This window comes from Protopterus annectens, chromosome 2.part0 (genome assembly GCF_019279795.1).
Source record: "Protopterus annectens isolate FY-2018-M chromosome 2.part0, PAN1.0, whole genome shotgun sequence".
NCBI classification, from domain to species: Eukaryota; Metazoa; Chordata; order Ceratodontiformes; family Protopteridae; genus Protopterus; species Protopterus annectens.
In genome coordinates this window covers 434398375-434412221 of record NC_056728.1, presented here as the reverse complement: position 1 = coordinate 434412221, position 13847 = coordinate 434398375, and the positions used below count along the sequence as shown (strand labels likewise).

General features: G+C 40.5%; 1 protein-coding gene across 2 annotated transcripts in view; it reads right to left on the bottom strand.

Annotated features, from left to right (window-relative positions):
- VPS13A (vacuolar protein sorting 13 homolog A) overlaps positions 1 to 13847 on the bottom strand; it is a 4910496-nt gene that overhangs the window by 2503635 nt on the left and 2393014 nt on the right. For both annotated transcript variants that reach the window (XM_044060868.1, XM_044060869.1), the window contains exon 30: positions 3510 to 3626. In XM_044060868.1, the coding sequence (XP_043916803.1) occupies positions 3510 to 3626 (117 nt within the window). The remainder of the gene's footprint in view (positions 1 to 3509; positions 3627 to 13847) is intronic.

The following is a 13847-nucleotide window of genomic DNA, read 5'->3' as shown; positions in this document are numbered from 1 at the left end:
AGATCCCACACCAGGAGTGCCAACCAGCAAAGAAGATAAGATCTTGTTCGCCCTGTTTGTTTATATACCACATCACTAGTTGCCTGTGAACACCTTGAGAGGTCTCAGGGAGAAAAAGAGGATGAAAAGTCTGAAGAGCCAGCAGAAGGGCTTTCATCTCTTTTGACACTGATGTCCTCCTTCTGTTGGAGAGGAGACCATACCCGTGTGCCTTTAGGGAGCCAAAAGCTACTCCCCATCCCACATCTGAGGAGTCTGTGAACAGCTCCTGAGATAGAAGAGGAGGATGAAAGGGGAGACCTGGGTTTAGAGACAACTGCTGAATCCATCAGTGAAGTTCCTTCTTCAGACAGGGAAGAAGAGGAACTATAAAGTCTAGAGGATATGCATGTTGAAGCCTAACTGATTTAAGGAACAACTGACATTTTATCATGTGGAGTTTGCCTAGAGGAAGCATAGGGATGGTGAATGCCATAAATCCCAGAGCTCTCAAAAATTCCCTGGCTGTGATAGAGGTCAGGGGAAGATTTTGAAAGAAGAAAATGAGAGATAAGCATCCTTGAGATCCCGAGAAAATAGAAAAGCCTGAGGAAACAGCAAAGGGAACTAAGTCCATCAACTGAAAGGAAGGACCCTTCAGAAAAGTATTAAGGTTAGAAAGATCTAGAATGGGTCTCAAAGTTCCTGGATACCAAAAACATTCTGAAATAAAACCCTTTCCCCCTTTGAGCAGGTGGAACCTCTTGAATAGTTGTCTTAGTCAAACATTTCTGAAGCACCTCTGGAAGAAATGTAACTATTCTTGAGGTAACTGAGGAATGCCCACCAAGAGGGGAAGAGATTTCCAAACCATGAAAAACCCTTAGCAAATGATGTAAAGAGCCCAAGAATCTTGGGTTATGCTTAACCAAACAGGAAGACAAGACAGAGAGAAAGACAATGAGAAAGAGGAATGTGGATGGGAAGAATCTGGTAGTCAGACAGCTCCTGGTTTATCAGGAAAGGGCGGCTTCTGAGCAGGAACAGTCTGAGTAGATTTAGCTGGAGGAGACATCTTAACACCTATTTTCACCTTTATGAGGAGACAGAGACTGCATATGAACAAAAGCTGGTTTAGAAGAATAGTTCCTTTGGAACGTAGACAAAGGTGAAACAAAAATATGTTTCAGATCCTGTAACTCCTTGCCTTTCTCCTGCAGGGACTTGAACAAACCAGCAGCACCAAACAAGCATTTGCTGGCTGGAGGAGCAACTCAGGCAGAGGCTGAAACCGTAGCCAGGAATATCTCCTTAAAACAGATCCTGAAGCAGCAGCCATACAGGAAGCATCTGCTGCGTCATAACTGCACTTAATGGAATGGCAAGCTACCTGAGAAGAAGCCCCTAACAAGCACAAGGCAGAAGTCTTAACCTCAGAATCATGAAAGACAGAAATAACCTGACAAGCCTGAGAAAGGACAGTTAAAACATATCTAGTCATAAGTCTGGCAATTAACAGCCCGAAAAGCTAGTGTGGCTGAAGTATAAAAAAAACCCCAGCCTTTCCATGGTCCTGCTGTCCTTATCAGAAGGAAGAGGCTTAGTTCAAGGCAGTAATTTGAAAGGCTTATCAGAAGCAACACAGTCCACCGAAGGGTCAGCAAATGGACACTTGTAAAGGAATTTACAATCATCAGGCACTTTATAAAACCTGTCTGGTTTCTTAGGAGTAGGGGGCTGAGGAGAAGAAGAAAAAGCATCCAGTAAAGCAGCCAAAACTGGAGAAACAGCAAAAGGTCTAGTAGACTCCATTTGAAGGCACTCATAATCTCTCCTCTTTACTTCAGATACCTGGGAACAATCCCATTCAAAAAAACTCGATCATCCTAGTAATGGTATCCTCAAAAGAAATCTCCTCCAAAGGAGATTCAGGACTAGTAGACTCCTCTTCCTCAGAACCATAGTCTAGAGGGGAAGTAATCTGGGTAGAATAGGCCAAGTATTCCTCATCCGAATCCTTATCTTCAGAGGAATCCTGATCTCTTGACAGGTGAAGATGACCAAGGGGGATCCAAAACAGAGACCCCTAGAGGAGGCTTCAAAGGCACAAGGGTTTTAAATAAGTCCTGTGGTAAAATTCTGCCATTCACTTTGAGGGTCCCTGGGAGCAGAAGAAACTTATTTTGTCTTTTGTTTCTTTTTTAAGGGGGCATCCACCTTATAAAATGTAGAAGGCTCCGATGTCGGCCTACACTCAATAACAGTAGTCAGGACCCCCGGCCCTTCGATGACAATCAGCTGTGGTTCTCCCTGTATGCCCAAAATGGAATGCCTGCAAGGCCTCCAAGGACATGCGAGCAGACGGATCCATGCCAAGAATCCAACCCAAAGAAACGGATGAACCTCTGGGCTTTCATCAGCCTCGAGAGAGATGTCCAATGTACAAGGCGCAGCCCAAGAATCCAATCAAACTTTTTTGGCTTTCTTCTTCGAAGACGGCTGACCCTCAGACCGAGAAGTACCTTCCATAGCATCTTTCACTAAAGATTTGAGACGCTGGTTTTCTAAATAAATACTGAGAGAGTAAAGACAACTGCTTAAGGTCTTAGGCACAAAGACCTGACAAATATAGCAGGATGTATGATCATAAGAAGCCCCTAAACAAAACAAGCACTGCTCATGATGGCCATTATGGGGAATCTGTCTCCCACACTGGCATTTACCCTTCTGGGATGACAAGAAACTCCACAAGAAAAAAAAAAAAACACAATACAAGCACTTATCTGAACAGCTAGGTACACCAGCAATGACTCTGGTGATCAGACCAATGATCAGAGATGGCATTTGGACTAGCGGCAAAGAAGTTCGGAGGATGGTACATCCAGATGTCACCTTTATACTCTATGTTACATGAGGAGCATACATGGGATGAACAGTGTACCTTAGGGCAACCTAAAGGCTTTGGTACAGTGGTCGGACGTCAGGCTGCCCTTGGCAGGGGATCCCTCCTATAATGAATACTGGAATAGTGAAATGGAAGTACATTTGTATGTACTGAAAACAATGGCTGTTCCACTAAAATATGTATGTAACTGTTCTGTAGTATGTTTTTCCCTGTTGATTTTTGAATTAATTTCCAGACATAACAATTTGTATATATTTATATTTTAAATGTTTATTATTTACTGTCTTACACTTTTGCTTATCAATACCTGAACAGCCTGAAAATTGTCCAGCTGGATCAGTGTACTACCCCAGTTATCAACGGCAACTAACAAACTAAATAAAAAATAAATGCATCTATAGTTTAAACTGTTCGTACAGCTTGTGAGAATGACAATATATACAGTTCTAGAGAACGTGTCAAAGCTCTGTAAATCTATAATTCCCTACGCCTTACTACATTCACACCCAGTATTCACAGCATACCCATGACAAGGTACACAGGCTCCTGACGACTTATCAGTTTGCAAGTGACAAATAAGTTTTACACATCAGAAAACTGCAAAATAATTTTAGAAACTGTTTACCTTCAATACTTATCTCCGAAATTAGATGTTTCTGATCTCGAATGAAGACATTCAAGCATGCAAGCTCTCCAAAAATGCGAAGATTTACAACATTATCAAACTTGGTCTTCTGGGAGGCTGCCAAAATACAAAGTAAATGAAACACAGAACATCAATTAAAATACTAAAATGCTGCTCTGCAAAACAATATAATAAATTAAATGGATTTTCATGGAGGCTACAGCACAGAAATAAAAGCTGCCTAACTTAACTACTTTCACAAAGCACTTAGCTTTGCAAATGGAATTTAGCCCTCAGTGATCCTTGGCAGGTAAGTCTTATCCAAGAGGCTAATCAGCTACAGGCAGCACATCAAGTGCTGACAGAAAGTCAATTTTTAAGTATACAAGTGTGTACATCTTTTTAATAGGTGGGACTTACGTCACAAACATCAAGACCACTCAGCACTTGGAACTTCTTCAAAAGTATTGTGTGCGTCTGACAACCATCTTGCAAACTCCTCCTGGTGTGCTTGTTTTGGATATCCTACTCATACTGCAGTGCAAGTAACGTGTGCAAAGAAATGAAGAAGAACAATAGCAAGTGCCAGGCCAGTCATCTGCTAGAAGAGGACACAACCGCCACAAACTGGCTTATTGCTACAGATCTTGGTTGTGGGTGGGTGTGCAGGAGGGAGAACTGTGTTATAGAAGATGGATACACTTCTTATAGGTCTAGTGTTAATGGGAAGTACTTAACACCTGCATCTGATATAAAAGTGGTACATCTATGCTAACAAGTAGGAATAAGTCTCCAGTCAAGCATCTCAGTGGGCCTGGCTAGTCAAACATCCTTTTGACTAACATAGCCCCAAAGGAAGATGAAGCAATTTTCAGTCTGAAACATTAAGCAAAGGTGTTAAATTTCAACCACATTCCTGCTGCAGAAATTGTCTACTGAGGCACTTCTCAGAACTACTGAATGTGGCCACTGTTCTGACAGCTTGAGCCATGGGGGATGCCCAAACTCACAGTCTCATTTGACATACCATTTTAAGCAATTTGATATCTACCTAGAGAGGTCTGACTTTGTATACTTAAAGGTCTTTTCTCTGGGGTGCAGAGGTTGCAAACAGCTATTCAGGCTTATTACACTTTCAAAGAAGACCTGGGAGAAAAGCCTCACATTTTACATAATATGGTTAAAGTTATTACAACATGTAAATCAGAGCAACATATTAAACAAAGTATAAATTAAATTTTAGTTCAAACAGTATGAACCTATACATACACAGTGCAAACATCTGGACAGAAGTTGAAAAAGGACACTGTCAATAGTTAAAATATTCAGATGCTGCAGAAAGTAGGCATGACAATGAATACACTGAGTACACACTCTGGAACAGAAAGTAATTCTTTTAGGAATGCCTTGTTAGTACAGTGGTTAAGGAGGGGTATGAGACGACCTTGGGGTAAACCTGGAGGAGACAGCCAAATGTGATTAATGAAAGAGTAAACAGGAGACTGTTTGAAGAGCTCTGTCAAGCATTTCAAATCCTATTTATAAGAGAGACAACTGCAGTTCTACTTTGTCATCTCATTGAACAAAACGTTTCCATTTCTCCCTGTATGTTTTTCTTACAGATGGTTTTGAAAGAAGGAAAGCACTCTCTTGATTTCAGAGAAGAAATCAATGCTGCTAGCAACATTCAAAACTGGAGAGGCCATACTAACTGTCTGTGGGTGGTGATGTTAATGTGTGCTTTGCCCACATAATGCAAGATAAGGTCCTTGAAGGGAATGAGCAGGAGGGGGCCATTCCGGAATGTAGGGGTGTCAGCAATGGAAGCGTACTAGTCTGAGCCAAAATGAAGCCTCCAATGTTAGCCTAGGAAGCAACTTTTGGGCATTTTAGATTGTTGAGAGTGCTTAGATACAACTTTGCAATCCAATCGTGGTGGAGGCTGAGAAAGCACAGGGTGGGTGGCAAGGCTGTGGCTGTGTCGCATGCAGAGAAGCGGACTACGCATCAGTACAGCTCATGCCACATCTTTCAGTGGGAAGGTGCAGCTGAATGCACGAAGCTGGATCGAAGGAAAAAAACACTCCACAGCAGAATATGATGCGGTTTCATGAAAACTCAATCTCTTCAACCCTGATCATGGATCAAAGTTCAGAGGTTGCAAAGTCAGTTTCAATGTAGCTGACTGATGAGGAGAAGCCTTGGGAGCACTTGGTGGTCAACAGCACAGAACGAAAAACATGGCAAAAAACGATCATCAAACAGGAGTGATATTGTGAAAGGAAACTAAGAACAACAGCTCAGTGTCTTCTGCCAACTTTGTAATGTTATTAATGACAAAAAATAGCCACTGAGTCTTAAGTTTCCATTTCGGCAGTCCATTTGGCAACCCCCTTAATCATCATTCTTGAGGATTTCAGTGATAAGCTAACACTGAAAATACACCATATGGTTAAGCAGATGAATGCCCTCATGGATAATGTGGAGGATACAACATTCAGTTTTAAACTTGTCCAGATGTCCTGGACTCCACTGGTGGACAACTGAGTAGAAATCTTTTCCATGGCTGCTGTCTACAAAATGGGATCTGGCTTGGGTTATCCCTGGACCAACCAGTCCCCAAGCACACTAAATATCCTAAATTACTTCCTGGGCACAAGGACTGCTGTTTTAAGGTTGCCCCCAAGCTGCCATAGTGACCTCTCTGAAGATAATACAGTAGATATAAAAAGTTTACACACCCCTGTAAAAATGTCAGGTTTTGGTGATATAAAAAATGAGACTACAATAAATCGTTTCAAAACTTTTCCCACCTTTAATGTGACCTATAACCTGCACAATTCAATTGAAAAACACATCTGTTAAGGGAAAACATATAAAAAAATAAATGTACAATAAGCTGGTGGCTTAAGTGCACACCCTTAAACTAATACTTTGTTGAAACACCTTTTGATTTAATTACAGCATTTAGTCTTCTTGGGTAGAAGTCTATCAGCATGGCACATCTTGATTTGGCAATATCTGCCCACTTGCAAAAGCACTCCAAATCTGTCAGATTGCAAGGGCATCTCTTGTGCACAGCCCTCTTCAGGTCATCCCACAGATTTTCTATTAAATTTAGGTCTGGGCTCTGGCTGGGCCATTCCAAAACTTTAATTTTATTATGGTGAATCCATTCTTTTGTTGATTTGGACGTATGCTTCGGGTCATTGTCATGTTGAAAAGTGAAATTCCTCTTCATCTTCAGTTTTCTAGCAGATGCCTGAAGATTTTGGGCCAAAAGTGACTGGTATTTGGAACTGCTCATAATTCCCACCACCTTGACTAAAGCCTCAGTTCCAGCTGAAGAAAATCAACCCCAAAGCATGATACTACCACCACCATGCTTCACCGTGGGGATGGTGTTCTTTTGGTGATGCGAAGTGTAGTTTTTGCGCCAAACGTACCTTTTGGAATTGTAGTCAAAAAGTTCAACCTTGGTCTCATCAGACCATAACACATTTTTCATATGCTTTTGGGAGACCTGATGTATTGTTTTGCACATTTTAGCTGGGCCTAGATGTTTTTCTGTGTAAGAAAAAGGCTTCCGTCTTGCAACCCTACCCCATAGCCCAGACATATGGAGAATACATCAGATTGTCACATGTAGTACACAACCAGTACTTGCCAGAAATTCCTGCAGGTCCTTCAGCATTCCTGTAGGTCTCTTGGCAGTCTCCCTGACCAGTTTTCGTCTTGTCTTTTCATCAAATTTGGCGGGACGTTCAGTTCTTTGCAATGTCATTGCTGTCCCATATTTTCTCCACTTTTTGACGACTGTCTTTACTGTGTTCCATGGTAGATCCAATGCTGTGGAAATGTGTTTGTACCCTTCTCCTGCCTGATACCTTTCAACAATGAGATCCCTTTGATGCTTTGTAAGCTCTCTGTGAACCATGGCATTTGCTGTAGCAGGCAACTGAGTAAATGTGAGGAAAATCCTACTAGGACAGCTGAACTTTACACTTTGGGTTAATCAGAGACTATTGATGGTAGGTGTGTACCCAAGAAGAATGAATGCTGTAATTAAACCAAAAGGTGCTTCAACAAAGTATTAGTTAAATGGTGTGCACACTTATGCAACCAGCTTATTGCACTTTTTTTATTTTTTATACTTTTTCCCCTAACAGATTTGTTTGTTTTTCAACTAAATTGTACAGGTTATAGGTTACATTAAATGTGGGTACAGTTTTGAAATGATTTATTGTGGTCTCATTGTTTTATATAACAAAAAACCTGGCATTTTATCAGGGGTGTGTAAACTTTTTATATCCACTGTACACCCATAAGTGCCGATCCATTGGTGAGGGATCTGGTTATGCACATGGACAACAGCTTTACCTTTGACCACCATGTGGTCACAGTGTTAAGGAAATCCTATTATGCTGAGCAACTTACAAGTACGGGCATGGCATCTAGGTCCAAAGAGGTCATTATCCCACTGTATGCCACCCTTATCAGACCAATCGTAGAGTACAATGCTCCCTTTGGTAAGCACCTGACCAGGCATATGCAGCAACTAGAACAACCTCAAAGGTTCCTTACAAAAAGAATACAAGGCATAACAAACCTGTCTTACTCAGAGTGCCTTAAAGCCCTTTCCCTCTACTCAGTCTCATACAGATTGCTGAGGGGTGATCTATGCTTGGCTTACAAGACATCCACAAACCCCACACTTATGAATCTTCTACATATGCGTAAGTCAAAGAATACCAGAAATACAAGGTCTAGGGACCTGAATTTTGTCTGCTTCTTAAACAGAACATGCTGTAGAAACAGATGTGTCCCAGAGACTGAACCTCCTATGGAACTGGCTTTCCATCTATGAGAAGCTGAGTTCATTTATTACCCAGTTTAAGCACAACCTAGACAAGTGGTTAGGGAACAGGAAATTTACACAGGGCCTGACACCCATGTCCCTTATAGACAGAGGTAGTTTATAAACGCCTGGCCCCCGATGTCCTATTGGATACAGGACATTATTATTCTTTTGCTAGCTTTAGAAAGGCCCTCTGGGTTGTTAGCCTAGTACAAGTCTATGAATATATGTCCAACAAGGAGGTCTGAAGTGTGAATCTGCAATTTTCTTATAGCGTTCTCTAGTTAGTGGGACTTTGTAGGCCATCCCTTCCCCCAATCGAGTGAAGGAACTCTCCAAAATGAACATTGTTGGGAAGTGACTCAGGGGAAGCTCTGCCCTCATCTTCATCTAGGTCGGAAAAAGTTAAGTGGTTGCCAAGTCAATGCCTTCTACGCAGCACCTTGCCATACTGTGGTTTTTCAAGGAATGGTTCCAACTCAAAAAATGATAAAGCCCATTTGGTGGAAATGCAGTCCTCTGGGGATGCCTGATGCAAGTTCTGGTCCAAATCAGTACACCCAGCTAGCAATGAAATAGGGTGACAAACCTGCTGCAGCATGAGTAATGGCAGGGTCTGCTGTACTGACACCAGCATGGGATGTACCAGAATCTGCTGCATAGATGTGATAACTGCCACAGCCAGCTCCAACACATCTAGATGTGAATTTCCAAGACGGTTGCTGCTTAATTTTAGCTGCCCCAATGTGAAAACAGAAACTGAGAAAAGAGAGCCAGTGAAACTCTCATTCTGGGTACACTCCAGTTACTGGATAGTAAGTACACTGCCTGGATGCCAGCAAAGAGGAAATTTATTTATTTATTTATTGCAGTTGGTTTACCAGGATAGTCCATTGGGCCTTAAAGAACCCGTTTTCAATGGAGTCCTGGGGAGAAAAGCTCCAAAACAAAATAAACATTCAACATTAGACAGTGACAATCTAGGTACAGAGAGTATTAATACTATGTAGGCACAATGAAAGTAAAAACTAATCCAATATAGAATAGCAGTCATAACCGCTAATACATTGAGAAGTAACATGATAGTAATACAACAATTGTAGACATTAGTACAGTTTAGAGAACAAACAAAGTAGCTAAAAAAATAGAATATGGTATTGAAGGATATTAAGTAGAGTTAGTTATGTGGGGTGGGAGCAAGAGCATTCCCACTGTGATGTTAGATGCAAGAAAAGAGACTTTTTGAAGGTAGAGTGGTTAGAGGTGGTGCGGATGAGTGGAGGTAGGGAGTTCCAGATGTGTGCGAGGCTGAAGGAAAGAAGGTTTTTGCCTGGGGGAGGAGTAGGTTTGTGCACTTCCAGTAGATTTTGATTATTTGACCTTAGAACTCTGTTAGGTAGGTGCATTTTAAAGGCAGAGGAAAGGGAGGGGCAGAGGGAGGGGTTTAGAATAAGCTTATGGGCTAGAGTTAGTTTAGTGTAAGTTAACTGATTGGGAAGTTCTAGCCATTTTAGTTTATGGAGGGAGAAACAGTGGTGAGTGGAGGACTTATGGCTGGTGGCGAATCTTGCAATTTTGTTATAGCAGGAGGTAAGCTGTTTTTTAGTGAGGACTGAAGATTAGTTAGTAGTGGGGCGCCATAGAGAAGGGAGGGGATAAGGAAGGAAGTAGAGAGAGTGATTTTAGTGACAGATGTGAGGTAGGCATTCTGTCTATAAAGCATGCCAAGTTTTTGATGCGTTTTTTTGATGTTTATTTACAGGTGGGAGTTAAATTTAAGTTGGTTGTCGATTTTGACCCCGAGTAGTTTGGTCTCTGACACTAATTCTAGAGGTGAGTTGTTTTGACTAGTAATTAAGAATGTATTCATGTCGGGAGGAGTGACTTTGGAAGGAGTAAATAACATTAGTTTGGTCATGGTGGCATTGAGAGCCAGGTGATTGCTTAGCATCCATAGCTCTGTGGAAGAGAAGGCATCTTGAGTAAGTTTTTGTAGTGTAGTGATAGATGAGGCAGAACAGATGATAGTTGAGTCATCTGCATATTGGATGATACTAGAGAATGGGATCGATTTGTGGAAGTCATTAATAAAAATATTGAAGAGAAGAGGACCCAGTATGGAGCCTTGTGGAACTCCTGTAGGGGTGCTAAGGAAGGAAGAAGTGGCTTTTTTCCATTTTACCACTTGATTTCTATTAGATAGATAACTAGAGAACCACTTCAGAGAGGAGGAGGATAGGTAGAGTTTGGAGAGTTTAGTTAAGAGCAGGCTGTGTGAGATGGTATCGAAGGCTTTGGAAAGGTCAAGAAGTAAGGTGGAAACAATTTGTCCAGAGTCACGGGCTTTATTTACGATTTCAAGGAAGGAGAGGAGGGCAGTCATGGTGCTATGATTAGGTCTGAAACCATGCTGTGTGGGAGTTATAAGATTGTTGTCTAGGAGGTGAGGAAGGAGTTGGATTTAGAGAACCTGAAAGAAAAGCAACCAGAAACGGTGATGAGAGAACACTGGCTTTGAAGAATCCTGCAGGGGTTCAGCTCAAGCTTCAGCCCTGGTATAATAGATGGCTTCTAGTAATTTAGAGGGAAAAAATCAAACATACTCCAGTGATTAAAATAAATGAGCCACTGAAGGAAAATATCAACTCAAATAACAAAAGGCTGGAAAAACAGAAGCAGCTTTAACCAGGTATTCAGACTTTTAAGTGAATTCTTTCCCTAGGAAAGAAGTCGCTTGGCATCTTCTGTCACTTTGCCATTTTTGGCACTGTAGTATGATCTCGGAGTTGGTATATTTAAGTAGGGGGTGTGTGGGGGGCACAGCTCCCCAATTAAAATAGTGTTTAGTGTGTGTTTTTTTTGTTTTGTTTTTTGGGAACAGCAAATTTTTTCCCTGGGAAAATATTTGCTGTTCTGGCTGTTCGCTCTTTTTTGTTTTTGTTCTTTTGTGGTCGATAAAACAGCGTTCGATGTTTTGATTGTTTGCTGTTATAACATAAACCCTAACTAGAAAGTTAATAAGAGATCCTGTAGAGGTATTAGAAATATTTCAGAAATTCTATCAAAGTCTGTATAAAGCAGAGAAACATGGAAGTCAAGAAAAGATACAAATGGAAATGTTTATGAAATAATTATATATGCAATGGTTAGAGACAGATGAGGCTCAATTACTAATGGTTAGGATAGGAGGAGATGAGATACAAATTGTGATGTATAATCAATCTACAGGAAACTCCCCAGGAATACAGGGTATTCCTGTGGAAGTTTGGAAGCTAGGAGGGAAAAACCTGATAAAGATTTGGAAGGTTTTAACAGTATTTTAAGGGAAGGAGAAGTACCAACATTCTGAAAGAAAGCAGTAGTAGTTGCAATACCTAAAGAGGGTAAAGATCTATCAAACCCAGCTTCATACAGGCCCATTTTAATACTAAACCATGAATATAAAGTGTTAATATCTATAATGGCTAAAAGAATGGCAAAAGTAATGCCAAAATTGATAGATATGGATCAATGTGGTTTTGTGGAGGGGAGGTAAACATTAACAGAAAACTGATGATCCACAGGGAAGCAGAATGTAAGAAAATGCAATTGCTGGTGGTGGGTCTTGAGAACCAAAATATAATTGTTGTTGGTGGGTCTTGATGCAGAGAAGGCATTTGACAGAGTAAGCTGGGACTGTATGAGCAGGGCAATTTGCATTTCCTGAAAAAAATTATGATGTTGATTAGGAGGATATGTGCGGGATTGGAGGCAAAAATTTAAGTGGGTGGTGTCCTCTCTGATAATTACTGCTTGAGCAGAGAAACCAGGAAGGGGTGTCTTCTTTCCCCTTTGTTATTTGCATTAAATTTAGAACCACTGGCAAAGAAAATAAGGGACTCAGAAATTCAAAGGTATAATTGGTATGGTAGTCAAAAAAAGCTGGCTCTGTTTGCAGATTATATTATTTTATACTTGACAAAACCAAAAAGCATTACAGTGTTGTCGAACATTTTGAGACCATTTCAAATGTTTTCAAGAAAAAAAAATTAATGAAGGCAAAACAAAGACAATAGTGGTACATTACAAACCCATATATGATTTGGTTCAGCAATATCCATATTTATGGGGACATGATAAAAATAAATATTTATGAGTATAGATTTAAATGATTCTGGTATGTCAGCTATGGATATGTGGGAAGAGACTAAACAAAAGATAATACAAAAACTGAGAAAATGAAAGCTTTGTTATATGGATATGGATAGTAAGATACAAGCAGTTAAAATGTTTTTAGTCTTATTGGTCTTGTACACAGATCAGGCATATTTCTGTCAACCAGAGGAGAAGTTGTGGATAGCAATTAATAAAGACCTGAAGGGCTTTATCCGGGAGGGAAAACCAGCAAGAGTCAAGTGGGATAAACTGACTGTTCCAGTACAACAGGGTGGATTGGGATTATCCGATTTGAAGGGATACTTCAGAGCTACACAGTTAAGATTTCTATACACAGCACAAATAATTCAATGTGGAAAGGAATGATGATAAGACAGGGGGTAAGCTCAAGAAACAAGGAGAGACTGGGATTTTGGATTCAGGTTTTTAAGAAGAATAACAATCAGAAAATATTCTAAGAACTAAGCCAACACTTCCAATAAGGATGACTGCAATTAGGGATATAGACAATAAGCAGGAGGAGGCTGGAATTTATTGGAATAAACTGGCAAAGGAACCACGGTGTTGGGAGCAAATAACCAGACAGGCAAAGATTATAGAACGGTAAGACGCTTAAGAATTCATTTGGACTACAGGTTACAGACTGCCTCCCATATCAAGGATTGATATCAGAGTATACACAAAGAAAAAGAAACAGGGGGTCCTAAATGAAAGACCAGCACTGGTAGAGGTTTTAGTAGAATCTGGAACAGAAGCTAGCATTAGAAAAGGAATTAGTAGTAGAGCATATAAAATATTGAATGATATCTATAAGAATCAGAGGAGGTTAGAAAGGACAAGGAAGATAGGCTGGATAAGCAATTCACAAAGAAACAATGGGAAGATATATGCACGTCTCCCAAATATGCAACAAAATCTAAAAGATTTAGGATTTTTACATATATATTTTTATACCCCAAGTAGACTTCAGGGATTTTTTTCCTTAGTTAGACAGCAAATGTTGGAGGTGAGATGGGTCAAAAGAGGTAACTGGGAACATATTTTCTTTGAGTGTGGTTGAGTTGGCAGACTAAGGATTCCCTACTGGAGGGAGATGATTTTTCTGAGCTATGATACAGATTAGACCTGCCTAGACATGATAAGGCCTTGCTGTGTCTAATTACGGTGGCTGCCAAAACAGAAATTACTAGAAAATGGAAATCTAAATCAACTGTACTAGGAGTAATGAATACAGTAAGAGAGATAAAACAACTGGAATGGAAACCTTTAGAAAAGGGGAGGAACAAAATAGATAGGAAAAAATGAGAACTGTGGGAAGAATACAC